This window comes from Labrus bergylta, chromosome 18, assembly GCF_963930695.1.
Source record: "Labrus bergylta chromosome 18, fLabBer1.1, whole genome shotgun sequence".
NCBI lineage: Eukaryota > Metazoa > Chordata > Actinopteri > Labriformes > Labridae > Labrus > Labrus bergylta.
The window spans coordinates 892,529-911,475 of NC_089212.1; the positions used below are offsets into that span (position 1 = coordinate 892,529).

The 18,947-nt window shown below is 38.6% G+C and overlaps 1 protein-coding gene across 1 annotated transcript; it reads right to left on the bottom strand.

Annotated features, from left to right (window-relative positions):
- Positions 1-965: 965 nt before the first annotated feature.
- tpo (thyroid peroxidase) lies at positions 966-18,511 on the bottom strand. Its single transcript, XM_065966532.1, has 13 exons — positions 18,360-18,511; positions 16,670-16,754; positions 16,390-16,550; positions 16,018-16,147; positions 14,998-15,127; positions 13,666-13,869; positions 12,847-13,323; positions 7,139-7,397; positions 5,803-5,973; positions 4,776-5,013; positions 4,406-4,614; positions 4,132-4,305; positions 966-1,184 (listed from the first exon to the last, which is right to left on the bottom strand). Exons 1-13 carry the CDS (start codon positions 18,448-18,450, stop codon positions 1,171-1,173), a joined length of 2,343 nt encoding a protein of 780 aa, XP_065822604.1. The 5' UTR covers positions 18,451-18,511; the 3' UTR covers positions 966-1,170.
- Between the last annotated feature and the right edge of the window lie 436 nt (positions 18,512-18,947).

Sequence of the window (18,947 nt, forward strand, 5' to 3'; positions counted from 1 at the left end):
TTAATAAAATAAAAACATTACAGTTGGTATGATATCTAGCAGTAGCTCAGTCTGTAGGGATTTGGATTGGGGACTGGAGGGTTGCCTGTTCAAATCCCATTGCAGACCAGGTGTTGAAGTTGGTCTGGGCACTTTTCAAGTATTGCTGATGTGCCCTTGGGCAGTGCACTGAACCTTCAACAGCCCTGGTTGGTTCCCTGTGTAGCAGCCCCATTCTGATAATAATGTGTGTAAAACCAGAATATCCTCTTGGGGATTAATAAAGTATATAAAATAATCATTTAGTTTAAGTTCTCACATTGTTAAACCCTTATCCCATCACTTGTTGTTTCTATAAATGCTGTGCAGCTCCACTTTCAGTACAATCAAACTACATTTGGTAAATTGACAATGTTAGTTTCAGGTTGTAGTCTAAATCAGTATTTCAAATAAATGTTTGATCAAAATGTCCCTCATTCCAAACCAAATGAACCATACGACAGGTGCAGGAGCAACCCCCTGTTAGTCTGTGTCCGTCTTTAAAGAGACACATTTAATGCAGAAAATAACAATGTGTTAATTATCAAATCTCAATTTCTTTTCATGCTACTTCTGTGATGCATCAAATATGCTGACAGTTTAAGCCTACTTTAATTTTCTCTTAGGTTACACTGCAATGCAAAAGAGGGGAGTTGTGTTTAAAGTGAGAATTTCAGAAGGAGAATGAGTCAGCTCTAAAGAGGAAAAGGTAATTCATCTTTGTTGCAGGTTTAGTAGCACATGTTGCTACTACTGTATATCATTACAAATATTTTTGCTGAGGTAAACATAATGCTTTACACAACACTTTGCAATAAAAACAGCAGTATCATAGAAATGTCTTCTATTTTGTTTACATTTCATACTGAAATGGGCCAGGAAAGGTTCGTAGCATGTTTTCTTTTTCAATGAAAGAATCACAGAAGTTCTTTGATTCACAGCTCAGTCAACTCATTTATTTAAAAAATAATTAAGAAAAATATTCAACAAATAATTTATTTTATAAATGTCTCGGAGAGACAGAGTCTCAAAACATTTCATTTTAATGGAAATGTTTCTATGTTAGAAATTAAAAACGCAACAAATTCCAGAAATTAGGCGATGCTCCTTTGTGCCTTTTCTTCATTTCAGGATCTGTCACACTGCAAAGCCTTAAGGATTATTCCCTGTAAAAAAATAATAGAAATAAACAAAACAAAACATAACATTAGAAGAAGAAGAAGAAGAAGAAGAAGCAAGTCAATTGCATTTAATTTTATGAAAAAGACTGTTATGTTAGCTTCCATGCTACACTGTCCTCTGCCTTTATAGTCTAAGTTTTAGTTCTGTGTTTAAAGTTTCAATGGGGGGCGGGGAGGGCATTGACAGTACTAGTGTTAATATACCTTTCTGATGTTCAGTCCACTTTTTTATCTTAATACTGTTATTCAACTTGTCAAATTCAAATGAAATGTCAAATCAGTAACAGCACATGTGTGTCATTGATCGAGGGGCAACATGAGGGTGCCAGTGAGCTTCTTGTACTGGTGTATTAAATAACTGTCTCTGACATACTCCTGTCTGCTCATGGACCAGTTATCATGACCACAGACCCTTGCCTTGGACCCCTACCTACATAACATAAACATTATACTCACAGTGTGTCCTCCCCAAGCAGAGTTTAGTTACACAATAACACAGGGCAACACATGAATTCCTTTGTAATTGAATGTTGAATCATTCTATAATGGCTGTCTGTGGTTAAACTTTAACTTGATGCACAATGTTATGGTAGAACAGTCGACAAAACGTGGAAATTCCTTAGCCTATTGTATATTATGAATTACAGTTATTGTCCCTTCATTCCTTTTGTATAAAATAGATTATAGTTCATATAGAATGAGTTGTTTGCTGCTTTCAAATTCCTCTCTCTTTCTCTGACTGTCTCTTCCCTTTACTGAAAAACCACAAAAGCAAGAGAGCTAAGAATATTTAGTCCAATATTTTACTTTACATAAAGAATAAAGGTATAATAATAAATCTTAAGTTAAGACTCCCATTCACAAGGGCCCTGTACACTTGACCACTCCCCCATTTGTCTGCTGTTTGTATGTAAATGTCTGAATGGTCTGGGTATAGTCTGGCCCCAGGTCTCTGAGTCTGAAGCAGCAACAAATAACATATTTTATTACTTTGTTTAATCTTGGGGGGCACAACTCCTTCATCAATTCTTTTTTTTGCCTGGTCTCCAAAACTGTACAACACCTCTTTCAGGTGGCTCTCTACTTGTCAGCTTACACTAGCCCTGATTACGCTTTAAGACATTTCACCTGCCTTGACTCTGATTGCACGGACTATACACACTCTCTAAGAGCCTTAATTTGTACAACAAGAAGTTCTGCTACAACTGATTTTGCCACTGATACATATATATTTTGAAAACATAAAACCGTTTCACACAGCCTTATGATATTTATTACTTGACTACATTACATGCTTTCTATTAGTTGATATAATATAAAAAATAACTCTTCTTTCTCTAAGTTATTTCAATCAATCAATCAATTTTTATTTGTATAAAAATAACAAGAGTTATCTCGAGACACTTTACAAAAAGCAGGTAAAATACCTTACTCTTTGTCTGTTAACATTACAAAAGAGCAGGTAAAAAGACCTTACTCATTGTTATGTTACAAAAAGCAGGTAAAAGACCTTTCTGCCCAGCCTTTTTGTTCCTTTGTTTTAGTGTGAGTAAAGAACACAGCTCCAATTCCCCCCCTCCCCTTCTACCATAACTACCATAACACCTTAAGTTATTCCACCTATGTGTTCAACATTTCTCCCTCTTTACCAAAGTACACTTTCTTTAACCAAAACTCGCCGTATTTATTGGAATATCTACAAAAATGTACTTTATAGAAAATGAAGTTGGTCTTGTCAAATTCCCCTTGTTCTTCAAGACTTCCTGTTGACAGTTTTGATTCTATCTTAAATTCATATTTCCCTCTTCTGTAAACCCCATCGAGCATTTCCCCCATCAACATTAATTGCAGTTTAAATTGAAGCTGCTAATAACATAACATATGCTTTTACCCACAGCTTCATTGGCTATAGTTCTTTAGATGCCCTTAGGACAGACATATCATCGGTTTTTAACCTTGTGTTCACATACACTATGTTCACATACCTGGCTATGCACTAAAGCTCTTACTGGATACCTTTAAACCAAAGACCAAGCAAGGCTGTATAAAGGATGTAAACAGACATCGTGACACTCATTCTGAGATCAGAACTAACATACCAGTAACATCAATAATAAATATCAACATCAGATCAGCTGACTGATCATTGGTGAACAGAACACACTGTCCACTCCATTTTCCTCTTTGCACGCACTAACAGTCCTGTACTTGTTTCCATTTAGAAGGTTTTCATATCAACTACTAACATGGAGCTGTGCTATGGTAATGACACATGGTACAGATGTAGATAATTATAGACTTATACTATCGGCTTGTCTTCAAAACCTTGAACCTTGTTGAACCTGTCACACCCCCTCTGCCTAAACACTGACCCTACCAGTCATGCCCATACTGCATCTTGTGTTTTTTTTTCTCTTATTCTTTTGACAGAAGCAGGGGATGTGAAACAGCCGTCAGGCGCACTCAAAAGTGAAGTTAAAACAAGTAAATCCCAGGCCTTATTCTTTTCAATTGATGCTTGAAACTAATATACTGTACATCATATGAAGTGTGACTGACTTTGTGCTGTTTGATGTCGGTAGGATTTGGGAGATACCATTAAATGACTTTACTGAGGCGTGGACTCTCTGGCAGCTTTTATGAGTCCTAAAGTAGCAGAATTTAAATTATATTAACGGATTGAACATTTGAACCACTAGCAGCAGTTAATCCCCAGTCGGACATGTGCACTGCTGTACTGCATGTTGTGTATGTCCACACTGGGTCACATAAAGGGTGATCCATAAACTATTCACAGTAATTCATTTAATGAGGCTTTTATGCTATTAATTAGTTGTAAGCAGAATCTCCTTTCCATGCTAACAAGGTTCCCATAGATAAAACAAAGAAGTAAATGTTATAAAACACATCCACAGGAGAAGAGTTAATGTACCTGTGCATTGTGGGGGATGATCACTCCACTGATTTCCTTCACAGGTAATTGCAGCAGCACCCTTTAACTTGAAACCATGGTAGCAGGAGTAGAGAGCGACAAGTTTGCCAGTCATAGAGGATAAAATAAAATCCCCATTCTGTATCTCCCGTGGAGTGCCACATCGCCTTAGTTCTGTAATTGAATCATAAAAGCTGTAAGGGTTCATTTGAAGATAGACTCAGACCAATGTGCCTCAATGCCAGGACTACATGTGACAGAGTTTGAAACATACCTGGGCTCTTCTTCTCTCTCCAAGCTTCAAAGTTCATTGATGGTATATGTTCACACGGGATGTAACCAGAGGGATATTTCCTGAACCTAAAAGAATCAGCAAGGACTTCCTTTATGTTGCTGTTGTCACAGATAATCCGAGACAGAGACCCTTTTAAAAGCTCAACCTTCTCTTGTTGGCTGAATATTCCTTCAGCCTCCCACCAGAACCTAAAACAATGGACAATCGATTATTTAAAACGCAGAAAATTTGTAAATCTTTGTAGGTACACCAAGACATTTTTATCTCAGTAGACATTTGGAATTGTGGTCAAATGGTTAGGAACATAATATTGATACACGTATTTTTATTTGGGTTCATTTGAGTGTACCTATCCCCATCACGAAGTGCTTTCATCTGCTTTCCGATCAGGCAGGCAAAGAGAGGACCAGTTCTTGAGCCTGGCAAAAAACTTTCCACCAGTCCTCCAAGCCACACATCGATATTATCAAGATGTTTGTATAGTTTCAGTATCCTCTTAGCAATCCTGGAAACCCTCATAACCTTCGTGAAATCATCAAGTGTGTTAATTGATGTCAGTCCACAGAAGGCTCTCCAATCATTGTATCCTGAAAAATAATATGATCACATTCACATTTGTTTTTTTGTTGGGAGTAATGAGTTTCACTGATAGCAGTTTGTCTGATTTGATGCAGATCCCTCTGTCACTTTGGGATTCTTTTTACGATTATCTTCCATATGATGTTCCTGTACAGTGATTTGTTGTATAGCTGTTTTTGTAGCTTTTGATTGGTTTATAATGTATTGTTTATGTCATTGTGGAGGATGGTGATGCTGCTGTATAGTGGTAATGTATTGTGTTGTGCTTTTAGCTTTTAAATGTTTTAATATCATATTGTAACGTTCCCTGTGGAGGTTTTTAATGCTGTTGTATAGTTGTGATGTATTGTTGTGCAGCTGTTCATATTTTAATTATTAACAGAGACATTGTGTCTGTGACAGGCCCAGGCACTACACATGTAAATAACTCTGGTACAACTAAGTGGCTGTGCACTGTCCCTGTCAAATACACAAATAAAATCAAAAAGATATGTCTTACTTACCATTCTATTTGATTAATATTTGATTTGTATATAACTATATTTCTACACTGTAACGACTGAATTCCCCTCAGGGATTAATAAAGTATTCTGATTCTGATTCTGAAATGCCGGTAAAGGTGAAAACGTTTTTTGTGTCTTTAACATAAGTGAGTAGCTCCTTCAAATACAACCTTGGTTGTGTATGGGTTGATAGATTGTTTATAATTGGAATCATGAACATGAGAGCTTTGATCAAGCAGAGGACAAAGGAACTGCTCTAAATGTATTGTCTCTAACTTGACGTGCAGGACTTACCTGGAAGAGCGTGATCTCGTCCTCTTTGCAGGTTCAGTGATGCGAGGTCCATTTGTTTTGGAACGTTAAGGACCACCAGCCTCTCCGTCACCTCTTCTGTCAACAGCTTATCCGGAGTTACAGTTCGGGCTGCGGTTCCAATTACACCCCTCAGAATTGGTTCAATTCCACCTTAAACAAAAGCAATACAGCTTACTTTTATTTAGTCAATATCAGAAAGATATCTTTTAATTGCAGATGCAAAAATACACTTGTGATTTTCAAGCTAATATAGATTTTTGAAAACAATTGAATTTCAACAAAATTGCTAATTTTCACCAGTCTTCCTTAATGTTTTGTGAAACTGAGTATAAATGTATTTAAGTCACTTCCAGGCAAAGGTTTGCTGCTTTCTCAGGAATCATTGTTATTCTATTTATTCTGTGCTATAAATCATATTTCTTAGAAAGGATGTTAGGCCCATTGAGTGAGACGGTCAGTGACTAGAGATGTAGCAGCCTTGGGGGGCAATACTGAGAAGCACAAGGAGTAGAACTGTGTCCAAAAGAGAGCAATATCTACCCAAGATTAGTGGTACTGAGTAGGGTGTAGTACTGGAATGAACTCTAAGAATCAAGTACTTGGTAAACTTCTGACGCTCTCTCTAGCCTTTGCTTATGTTGTTCCGTTTGATATCACCAACCATGGTTTTATGTCATCCTGTGATTTCTTTTAATAATCTTCTTGTTTTTTTATCATAGAAAAAAACAATGCCTGTGCATGCTGGGGGTGAGATTTAATGCTCCACAAAAATATGCAAAATTTTAAAAGAATTTAGAACATTTTTTATATTATTTCGCTTTTTAAAACAGGAGACAAACGCAGCTTCACAGGCCAGTGTCCTCCCATGTGGGACTGAAGTCAAAGACTCCTTTTCCTTTGCAGTGGTATAGGTCGTCAAGTGATTGTAATTGGACAGACAAGCTCGATATTTCTTGTTTTCTTTTTGAGTGAGGGGCAAGACAATATTTATTATTCTCCCTGCTCCTTTCTGAACATGGACTGGGATTAAAAAAAAGGTTGTGTGTTTTGACATGTGCGGAACAAATAATTTTTTTATTTGTAATATTTATTCTGTGCTGTAAATCATATTTCTCAGAAAGGATGTTAGGCCCATTGAGTGAGATGGTCAGTGACTAGAGATGTAGCAGCCTTGGGGGACAATACTGAGAAGCACAAGGAGTAGAGCTGTGTCCAGTTTGGTCAACATTTTGATAAGCTATAGTAAATAATCATTATTATTTTTTGAATAGTGTTTTATTGTGCTTACAGAATAGCTTCAATAGAATGAACTTACCTCCTTTGACTATTATCCATGGACTGAAGAACGTGTTTTGCAGTTTCAGTGAGGGGAAGTGCTCATGTTCCTGGAAGCTCTCATTAAGTCTTCTGATAATGGGGGTGATGGTAGCGTGGGCAAACCTGAATGCAGCAGTGGCAAACACATTGGAGGCTGAAGGGTCAGTAGTTGGATCATATCCCCCATAGGGTCCAATGTAGTGTTCAAAAGATTCTGTGCCGATTATTTTTGGAATATAATCTCTCATAGTTATAATCTGAAAGTTAAAGAAGAGAGAGGGATCATAAACAAGCAGAACATCTCATTAGTTTGACGGTCATTTTTGAGAGTTTTTTGCATCACATGAATGCTCTTTGAACACAAGTATCAATTTAAATGAAAAATAAAGGTTACCACAGCATATTTTACTTCTTTTGAATATGTGTACATAGCTTACAGTACAAAGTTGCAGAATTTCCAGTGAGATTAGTATTTTGTAATATCCTGTGCTTTGGACATGTTTTCCATATTTGATCCATAACAGTTTATTATTATTAATAATAATAATAATAATAATAATAATACATTTAATTTGTAACGCACTTTACATTTTTGCAAAAAAATCTCAAAGTGCTACAGGAAAAAAAAAAAAGAAATAAAAACAGATTTAATCAACTAATCAACTAACGAAACTAAAAGCACAAGCAGAAGGCTTTGTTAAAAAGGTGGGTTTTTAGGGCCCTTTTAAAAGCATCAGCAGACTGTGGAGCCCTCAGCTGCTCAGGGAGAGCGTTCCACAGACTGGGAGCAGAGGAGCAGAAGGTCACCCATGGTGTGGAGTTTAGTCCTGGGGGGATGGAGGAGGTTGGTGTTTCCAGAGCGGAGGCTTCGTGTGGAGGATTGTGGGGTGAGGAGTTCTTTGAGATAGAGGGGGGCATTTCCATGGGTGCACTGGTAGGTGAGAAGGGTGACTTTGTATTGAATCCTGAATGAAATAGGGAGCCAGTGTAGTGTCTGAAGGATGGGTGTGATGTGTTCATATTTACACACCCTCATCAGGACCCTAGCAGCGCTGTTCTGGACATTTTGGCGCTTCTGGAGGCTCTTGCTAGGGATCCCGATGAGGAGTGCGTTGCAGTAGTCCAGCCTGGAGGAGACAAAGGCGTGGACGAGTTTCTCAGCATCTGACAGGGAGAGTGTAGGACGGAGTTTGGCAATGTTTCTGAGGTGGTAGAATGAGTTTTTGCACAGATGTTTAATGTGGGCTTCAAAGTTCAGTTGAGGGTCCATTTTGATGCCATGATTTGTGACGGTTGGAGAGAGGTGGAAGACTTGGCCAGAAAAGGTGATGGTGGTTATTGGGGATGATGTGATCTGGTGTGGGGTGCCAAGTAGAATAGCTTCTGTTTTGGAAAGTTGTTCTTCATCCACACCTCTATCTCCTCCAGGCAGGTGGTCAGTGTCGATGAAGGCAGGGATGCAGAGGGGGTTTGATTTGTTTTTAGGTATATTTGAGTGTCATCAGCATAACAATGGAATGAAATTCCATGTTGGCTGATGACATGGCCAAGGGGTGGCATGTAGATATTGAACAGGGTGGGGCCGAGGACTGATCCTTGAGGGACACCGCAGGTGACAAGGTGAGTCCGGGATTTTTTGACTCCATGGGAGACATGTTCGGTTCTTTCAGTGAGGTAACAGAACCAGTCTAGGGCTGAGTCAGAAAGACCGATGACAGAGTGAAGGCGGTTGAGAAGTGGTGATATGACAGCAGTTTTCAAGGCAGATGGAACATGGCCAGTCTGTAGGGAGTGATTTATGACTTTGGTGATAGGGGACTTATGGCAGAGATGTTTGATTTGACCAGGGCTGTGGGAAAGGGATCCAGGGTGCAAGTGGAAGGTTTCATTTTTTGATGATCTCCTCAGTCTCTCGCTGCGTAATTGCAGAGAGGCAGCAGAGAGGCTGGGTGGTCCCCGGCTGTGGGTCGGCAGTCGGGACAGGTGGAGAGGCGGAGCTGAAGAGGAGAGAGGGGATGGTGTCAACTTTTGTTCTGAAAAAGTCGATGCAATCATTGCACTGCTCCTCTGTGGTGTCTGAGAGGAAGGGGGTTGGTGGATTAAGGAGATGGTTTATGATGGAGAAAAGTTGCTTTGAGTTGCCGGAGCTATTATTTATGATATTTGAGTAGAACTGTGACCGGGCATTTCTGAGGGACTTTGAGTAGGCTTTTTGGTGTTCCCGATATGCTAGCCTGTGCACAGTGAGTCCTGAGACATTGAGACGCCGTTCAAGGACACGACCAGTCGCCTTCATATTACGCAGCTCGGAGGTGTACCATGGGGCTGAGCGTGGGAACGTGGCTGTTCTGGTTTTGAGAGGGGTGTGGAGATCCAGGAGACTGTTTAGGAATTTGTTGTAAAATTCCACTGCTTCACTGGTTGATGAGAAGTCAGCAGAGGAGAGATGTTGAAGGTCTAGTGTTAGTGAGTCCGGGTTAATGTATTTTAGATTTCTGAAGTGAATCTGGCGCTTGGGTTTGGTGAGAGCAGACTGGAAAGGCAGCTCCATTGAGACAGCCTTGTGGTCAGACACACCCAAATTGTATGCTAATACGTTTGTAATGGGTGCAGAGTGAGTGATCACCAGATCAAGTGTGTGCCCCCTGGTGTGAGTGGGGACATCAACATGTTGTGTTAGGTTGAGACAGTCCAGTAGTTCTAAGAACTCAGCTGCAGGGTGGCTAGAGGGGTTGTCGACGTGGATATTGATATCTCCAAGTATTATAATGTTGGCAGAGGTTGTGCAGAGTGAGGAGAGAAGGTCGTGCATCTCTGAGATGAAGGTTGAGTTTGGTTTGGGTGGCTAGTAAATGAGAAGAATTGTCATGGTGAAAGGGGGTTTACATTTAAATGTAAGGCATTCAAATGAGGACAGTTCAGGTAGGGGCAGGGGGGACAGTTCAAGTGAATTTCGGCAAAAGACAGCTACACCGCCACCCGACGCCCAGAGCTGCGGGCTTTCTCGAGGTAGCTGTAACCAGGAGGACAGACTTCATTCAGGGCAGAGAAGACGCCTGGCTGGTGCCAAGTTTCAGTTAGGCATATCATGTCAATGCCCTTGTCCGAGATGTGATTTTGAATAAAGGATTATTTATTTGAGATGGATTGTGCATTAAAAAGCTCTATTTTGACTGCTGAGGAAGGGGAGAATCATTGTAGAGGCCAAAGAAGACATTTTTTTTCTGTGCTGCTTGAAGTTTGGTGATCTCGAGGAGTTTCCAGTGCTACTTGTTCCAGGGATGGCAGCGTACTGATGACGTTGCAGACATGCGACGGTGCACTCAGCTGAGGACCAGAAGGATGGAATGGCGTGACTGGGCTTGAAGTACACAAACTTTTGACGGGAGCTTCTGTGGATGTAACGGGGCCGACGCAGAAGTCCAAGTTGTTTAATGGCTGTGATTCATGTTGAAGTGGTCCAATTTTTGAGTGTCAACAGTTGCGGGATGGAATATGTCAACATCATGCGATTCATGCCGGTCGCCGGTGGTGTTAGCCTGGAGTCAGCGCGTAGCCACCGGCCGCTCGTTGACTGGAGGGCAGGTAGCTTTTGGCTAGCTGGCAGTGGAGGTAGCGTTCTGAGGTAGCGAACCTATCTGCTCCGGGGAACCATCTGCGAGGCTGTTCGGGAGAAACCTCACAGAAGTAGCTCTAAACAGAGACTGGAAGGTCCGGGTTGTCTTCCGACAGTAGAAGATTTACTCGCAGTTTGCCGGTTTTGAAAAAGATTACAGTGGGTCAGAAAGCCACTGTCAGATCAGTACAAACTGTGCAAAAAAGGCTCAAAGTTAAAAACGTGTATAAATGTTTAAACTTTATACAACATGAGTGGATTAAATTCTGTACTAAAACCAGGTAATACTTAGGTTTTTCTGGTGGAGAAGCGGCGAACAGCCAACGCCAGCGTCCTCTCCTTCCCAGATCTTAGAATGCACCTCAGCTGGATGAATGTTTAAAGGAGGTGAGGGATGCTTAAAGGAGGTGCAGATTCATCTGATTTCAGCAACATTTACAAGGTCTTTGGTTCACTACATCAATCCTAAAACACTTGCAAAAATGCATACTAGCCCAATCATGCTCAACACACATAGCAGTAATGGTAAATGGACTTGACTTTGTACAACACTTTTCTAGTCTTCTGACTACTCAAAGTGTTTTCACACCTACACATTCACACACTGATGGTAGAGGCTGCTGTGTAAAGAGACCATCAGAAGTAACTAATCACATTCAAACACTACGAGCAGCTGGAGCAATTCAGGGTAGGTTTCTTGCCCAAGGACACATGGGATATGTTGCTGCAGGAGCTGGGGATTGAACCTTCCGGTTTAGAGATGACTGACTGACTTACCAACTGAGCAACATCCTCTCCAGACATAGTACATAGTACACTTCAGTGCTGCTATGAAAATATCAACGTTACAATGTCTGCCTTTAGTGCAAAGTGAACTTGATGAGGCTAGGATAGACTCAACATCTTTTGATAAAAGTAAATACTGATTAGTCTGCAGACTGATAAGGGGTGGGCTTGAGTCTAGAATTTACAACTCTTTTGGCAAAAACTTACACCTGACAAAAAGTGCAAAGTGCACTTGTCTGTCCAACACAGTTGTCATTTTCAAACCCAGTGCCTACATTGAAAATAAATAGCTCATTTCATTGTATCCCATGGTGTAGTTTTAAAAATGAATCATGGTCAGTTACACAGCTGGTGTGATTCTATTTTGAGGACCATATGCATGTAAGAACCAACTGCTCTGATATCAGAGCATAGCCAGTACATTTAAAACATGTTTCTAAAGGACAGAGGCCGTGGGCTTTCTCCATCTGACAATTTTACATCTCTATATCTTTACTTGTATAAGGCCGATATGGTGTGGATTAAGAAAATGATTTTGGATTAGTTACGTTAACAGTCTTTGATCTCAAGCACACTGAATATCCTGTAAAGTACTGTCTCCTTGTCTGAAGATATGAATCAATTAAGTTACGCTTTTGTGTCTTATGCTGTTGTGTTGCTTCTGACACCAGAATTTTTCAGCCAATACAGCTTCAATACGTGATCATATATTTTGCTGTGGCCTATGTGTGTTCTGCATGTTTAGGGGCAAACACTTAAATACTGATACCCTACTGCATATGTGTGTGCCCATGTCTTTTTCTCAGAGAAACGGAGCAACATACAAACAACAGGTAACTTTGCCTTTCCCAGACTGAAAGGTGAAAGCAAAGTGGCTTTTCAAAGGAACGGAAGCTAACACTCTGGTTGGTTTGATTCATTTTATGTCCAAAAGACACCTCTGTATATTCAATTGCCGTAATCCAAGCTCTGTGCGCCCTGCACCTCATTTAACTCCAAGAGTGTGTGCCACCTAAAGAACTTAATGAACCAGACAATGTGAACTGTGTGACTTTATTCTGCTGCTCACACACGGCATGAACAACAACACACTCTGTCAGGTACAGTGGCTCGGGAGGATCATCATTGAAGGCAAAACTCTCACTTCACCACAGCAGAACTATAACAACATTTATTGTAGCAGAAAGACTGTTTGAACTGGATACCAGCTGGAGAGAAGTTCAAATATACCATTATCATATTTGTTTACTGTGTATTTCTGACATGCAAATTATAATTAATCAAATATAGCAATGGTCAAATACCTGGTGCAGAGCTCCGACTATCTTGCGAGTTTCTTGGTATATAGTCTCTGGGCTCCAGTGATCATTGATGTGTTTCAGTGCCGCTGCAATCCGATTGTGTTCTCTAAGCCAGAGTGTGTGTAAAATGGTCAGAGGCAGACCCTCATTGACTCGACTGTCTCCAGCACTGAAACATTCAACTCTCTCTCCGTCTGGATGCTGAAGGCAGGATGACGGCAGAGTGCTGACATACGGGAGGTAGGCTCTTCCATTGACATCTTTGACTTGTTTGTTGACAGCAAGTTTTCCATTACAGCCAGAGAGGTCACGAAGATTTCTCTCCAGTTTTGGGCTGTGGCCATACACTTGTGAAGCATCCATGAATGATGTGATTGAATTCATCTGCTGTCGCTGCAGGGTGACTCTAATATCAGACCGAAAATTGACAAAGCAGGCAGCAAGGGAGCGAAAGAAAGGCTTGCAGTCCTGTTTACCAGTCTGTAGATAAAAGAAGATATAAATGTAGATATGAAGATATATTTTTGTATTAAAAGCGTCAGATACTTTTTTGATAAAAAAAAAAAAAAAAAAAAAACAACAACCTTTTTACTAATTTTAGTACAGTGGAATCTGATATTTTGAGAGTTGTGGTTTTCAGCTTTCATGATCAAAGACATGAAAAGATTGAAGGAATCTCTATACAATGATGATGATGTTGGTGTACAGTAACCTTAGATAAGCATTTATGTTGGAAAAAGTGGGGGGGAAGCACGATAATTCATCAATACTTAAGAAATACTTCAGAAAGTATGCACAAAGACGGTTTTGTTTCTAGTTTACCTCCATTATGGGAAAGCATGGATGCATATTTTCACAAGTATCCGAACAGTCTGTGCCAGTCCAAAAAGCAGCACTGCCAGTACTTTGAGGGGTAAAAGTCATATCATGGTCAATATACTGTCCCCATTCCACCAGCAGGCTTGAATAGTCTTCATCTTCCGGTTTAGAAGTGCTCCTCAGTATTCTTTTGCTGACATCCCGTGGCTGTTGAAACAGAGTGCTTTGTTACTATTGATTACAATGAGTACTAGAATATGCAATTTTATTTCAACCCCCAATCTCCACAGTGACATGTCAATGTTTAGGATTTAATTATTAACAGATAAATCAATCAATCAATCTTTATTAATTGTATTGCCAATTAATGAAAAATGTTATCTCAGGACACTTTACAATAAGCAAGAAAAAGACCTAACTCATTGTTATATTATCAACAAAGACCAAACATTAAGCCACCATGAGTACAGCACTAAGCCACTTTTAGCAAAGTTACAGTGGCAAGGAAAAAAGTTCCTTTAAGAGGCAGAAACCTCGAGCAGAACCAGACTGATGATGAACAGCCATCTGCTGAACTGTGTTGGGCTTGAACAATGGAACAGAGAGATGCAGGAAGAAGGATTGGGACAAACAGAGCAACAGAGCAACACGAGCAACAACAATAGATAAGATAATAGCTACAATTTCAGTAATTATAGTAAAACTATGTGTAATATCAAACATGTTAATTTCATATCACCTGAAACCCATCATGCAGTCATGTTAAGAGAATAGCTTTGATGTTTTTTTAAGCTTATTAATTCATTTATTAATTCAGTCATGGTATAAATAGATTAGTGGGAGAAAACTAGTGTGAGTACATCCAGGCAAAATGGTCTTTGAAAAAAATTGAAAAAGGATTGCACACTGTTCCGCTCCCAAAGGACAATGAATTAAACAGAGCAATGTGATCCAAACATTGCCTTGTTTAAATAAAATTGCCCATTGGGAGCTGAACATAAATAGATGAATGGCCTTAGCTCAAAAAGGGGCTGGGATGAGTTAGCACATATTACTGTTTTATAGTACTGTATGATTAAAACAAATGTGTTACATAAAGTAGCAAGACTTGTCCCATTTTGTAAAAAATTAAATAAAAGGGCGGCTAAGAGATGGTGCAGGTTACGTCTTCACAAACTTTGTGGTCTACCTGCCTGAAGTATGCATGGGCACGTTTTTTAACATATTGTAAGATGGGTTAGAAAAATGAATGGAAAGCTTTATTAACTTGAAGCTGCTTTATCCTTTTTTTCATCAAGACTTTTGTACTCTTCGGACAAGCATCTTGTAGATTACCTGGGGAAGTTGGTATCCATTATAAAGCAGTCCTCTGTTCCAACCCTTTGGTTCTCTTTCTCCATCTTCATATTCAGCTGGAAGCCATCTGACCAAAGGAGTGTTGCTTGCTCCCCAGAGAGGATTTTGCCTGACAAAAATATGAATGGAGTGTGTCCAAAGTATTGCAGTGCAAGACAGGATATCTCCGGGAGTCCATCATTTTATTTCCTTCAGGTTCATAGGCGTTTTAAATACTACATTTTTTATTTATGTTTTTGCAACAAAGCTCTGCTACTCTTTATCATGACTGATAGTAAAGGGGTTAAGAGGTGCGGTTAGTACTCATTACCTCTTTGGACAAACTCAGTTCACATTTTTTACCACACAGGTCACTAAGTAGGAATATGACACAGGTGCCCAGGTTTCATATTCCATCATTTAAATGTTAATCATCTAGCTAAGTTACAGATGATTTTGGTCTATTTCATGTCATAACACTTCCTTGTCTTCTGCTCCATGTTACCGTGGACAATGATCTTTACATAATAAAGAAGTTGCAACAAAAAAAAAGGATGACAAACCAAAAGCATCAAAGAAGTTTTTTACCAAGTTCAGAATACATTTTTGAGATGCCAGAAAAGGTAATTAAAATCACTTCCATAGTTTTTCCTCTAAAAATGTATTTTCTGTTGCAAGTTGGTGGTATACAGTATTTAACAATCTAATGGGAGAGGTTTCATCATTTTTTCATCATCTTTAAAATTAAATGATTTCTGCTCAAATTAAGAAGGAAACACCGCATAAGTTATACCTCCGAACCACCAAGATGAAACTTTAATTTTAGTTTAGAATAATACACTTAACTTTTGTCTTATTTAAAATTCAAGACCAGCTGGCAGTTGTTGTAGATGAACCATTTTATGAAATATTTCAAAAAGCTGAATAACTCTGCTTGGAATCTTTGTTCTAAAACTGTGAATAATAACATGAAAATATGACCCTTTCTGACATTTTAAAGGTTGAAGTTAGCTACTGTACCTGTTGTTGCAGAGGCCAGATATTGAACGGTATTTGTTGAGATGACTGTGCTGACAGATGGATGGATGGGTTGCAGGAGGACACTTAGACAACTCTGCAATCAGCTGCACATCCTCCCACGAGAGCAATCCTGGCATGGTGACAGTAAAGTTATTCAAAGAAAACTTTGAATAAACTTTGAATTGAATCATGCCATCTTTGAAGAGTACAAGGGAGGCAAGAATTCTACATAATCTGGCATAGTGCTATACTATTACAATGGTAGGAGAGGTGACCAGACATTTTGTCAAGTTGTGACTGCGTGGTGTCTGTTTACCTAGTTTTCCTTTCAGGGTCAAATTATCTGAATTTAATGGTAGAAAACAATCCTACCTGATCTCATTACATCCCTTGTATGTATTTGTCTTGCTTTTCTCTTTAGGACTTGCAGAGTGGTTTGAAAGATCTCTGCAGCTCGTGAACTCTCCAGGGTTTCAGCCTCAGTTTGTCGATGGAATGTAAACAGGTTTTTTGAAGGCCTGCGAGTGTTTCGCCTGGGCACAGAGAGATCCATACACATAAAAACATTTTGGTATCTCCTGTCCTCTCCTGGACATAAACTGTTGATTTGAAGACAGAAAGGTTATTTGTTAACTTCATGACTATTTGTTACCGTAGCCTGGAGTGGACCGCGGCTGCATTTACAATCTGAAGGCTTTCTTCATATGAGTGGAGAAGTAGTTCTCCAACTGTTGTTGCTGGAACACATAGACAATATAATATATCATCATACAAATCAATTATATTTTCATTAGACTGGAACCATCTGTATAACATGATGGAATGTACTTAACACTTTCATTAAAGTATTGTTTGATGTACTTTATTATTTTCTTACAGCACTTGACAATTTGATACAATTTGATTAAAGACAATTTATTTTCATTATCAAGCCAATAATATTTAAAGCCCAATCAGTTTTCCTTTTGACACTTTAATCAGGATCCCATAGCATGTGTTTTCTAGTCACGTAAAATTAAATTAGTACATGTAATCATAACTATGCCTAAGTACAACTATGAGGTAATTGTATTTTCCTTGAGTATTTCCATTTTCTAGTACTTTATGCTTCATCTGCACTACATTTCAGAAGTAAATAAAGTGCTTCTATTTCACCATAAGAATACAGTATAGTATGATTTTTCTGTGCAGATATTGATCAATCATTCAAAGCTAATTAGAATTTAAAAAAATAGATTCACATTGGAATTTAACAATCAAACCAGCAGCATAAAAAGTGATAGAATTAGCTTCACATTACCAACATCAAGTAATTTGCACATTAATGTATCACAATTTGTAAACTGATGATGTAATGTTATATGTTTTCATTTGATGTCCTTGCATGATAAGCGATCTTTTTAGCTCTATACAGTTAAATGCCTATAGCTAACACTTTTACTTGTAAGCAGGATTTTTACTGGTAGAGAATCTTGTATTGCTTCTTTTACAAAAGTTAAATATCTAAATGCTTTTTCCATTATATAATGACTTAGAAGTCCATGATATATCATTAGTTTAATTAATTAATTAAATCAAACTTCTTAAGCCATGGAGTAATATTATATTGGCTTTTATATGAACAGGGTTTTGAATGAAGAGAGCTTTTAATCTAAATCAAGTATTTTGACATTTTCTTTCACTTTGTATTGAATGTGTGTTTTATACCAAAATGACCTGAAAGTACACAAATAAGTTACTAATTTGTAATGTATCTAGGAAGCAGTTGTTGCAGTACACAACCTTAGGAGCCAGAGTGTCTTTGGCTTCATATGTAACATTTTCACTTGTACATCACAATATTAGTTTTGTTAAAATATGTTGCTTTGAAGCAAAATAGAACTAGAAAAAAAAATAGGAGAGCATTGGCTGAAGAACATTTCTTTATGGAAAATGCTTTTTTTTTTTTTTTTTAAAAAGCTATCTAAAATTATGGTTCATAACTTATTGTTATTGTAATTATTGTTTTTCTGAGCAAGTTTATTATTTTATGCATTAAGTCATGTTATAAAAAGATGAATGACCTAAGCTCTAAAAGGGGCTGAAAAAAGTTCTGGCAATTTTTCTTTTCAATTTCCTGCTGAAGTTTACATGTTTTAATCTTTTTTTCTCCATTCTATGAATTAATGCAAATGAGTAATACATTTCACTAAGGTTTAAATAAATTGTTTGAGTAAATGCTTTCTCCTGCAGCATTAAATCATGACTGCTTCTTCGAAGAAAAAAAAAACTACTGTAAGTTTTCAAACATTTAACATCAAAATTTCTCACTGAAAAAAAATCATAAAAGAAAATATACTTACAGTTCAAATGTTTGGCTTCATCTGTTGGAAAACTTGGAACAAAAATACAGAGAAGCATAAGAAGAAGAAAATCATTTAAATAAGAAGACATTTCTGTGAGCAGTTTTCAAAGAATACAAAGATCATGCTAGTTAAAGAATCAAGCGATGTGTGACCTCTCCCACTACACTAAGAAAAGCTCACAGTATCTCAGAGACTCTTAGGCTTTCTCTTATCCTTGGTTGACTGGTTAAAAAAAAACACATCCCCGCCCCCTGTGTTCTCTGGAAGCTCCTGGAAACTTGGAGTTCCAGTTCCAGAGAAAGAGAACACAGTACAATAGTATATCTTGCTTCTATTGAATGAGAAAGCCATTTGACTTTTATAGGAGCAGATGTGGATAAGTGGCCCACCTGTCGTCGCCCAAAAGTTTGGGGTTCGATTCTGCAGTCCGTGTTGAAGTGTCCTTGGGCAAGACACCCCAAATTGCCACCGCTGCTATGCCAGCAGCTCATGAAAGTCTGGAAATGGAATACTGATCTGCCATCAGTGTGTGAATGTAATGTGTATGGAAAAATGCTTTGAGTGGTTAGATGACAGAAAGGTGCT

Bases quoted from the DNA above. Each gene is read 5' to 3' on its own strand.
- tpo (XM_065966532.1), bottom strand. From the start codon at position 18,450: ATGTCTTCTTATTTAAATGATTTTCTTCTTCTTATGCTTCTCTGTATT. The intron at 15,128-16,017 runs GTACAGTAGCTA...TATTTTTGTCAG, and splicing joins TCTGGCCTCTGCAACAACAG to GCAAAATCCTCTCTGGGGAG. The intron at 5,014-5,802 runs GTAAGTCCTGCA...ATTATTTTTCAG, and splicing joins ACGAGATCACGCTCTTCCAG to GATACAATGATTGGAGAGCC.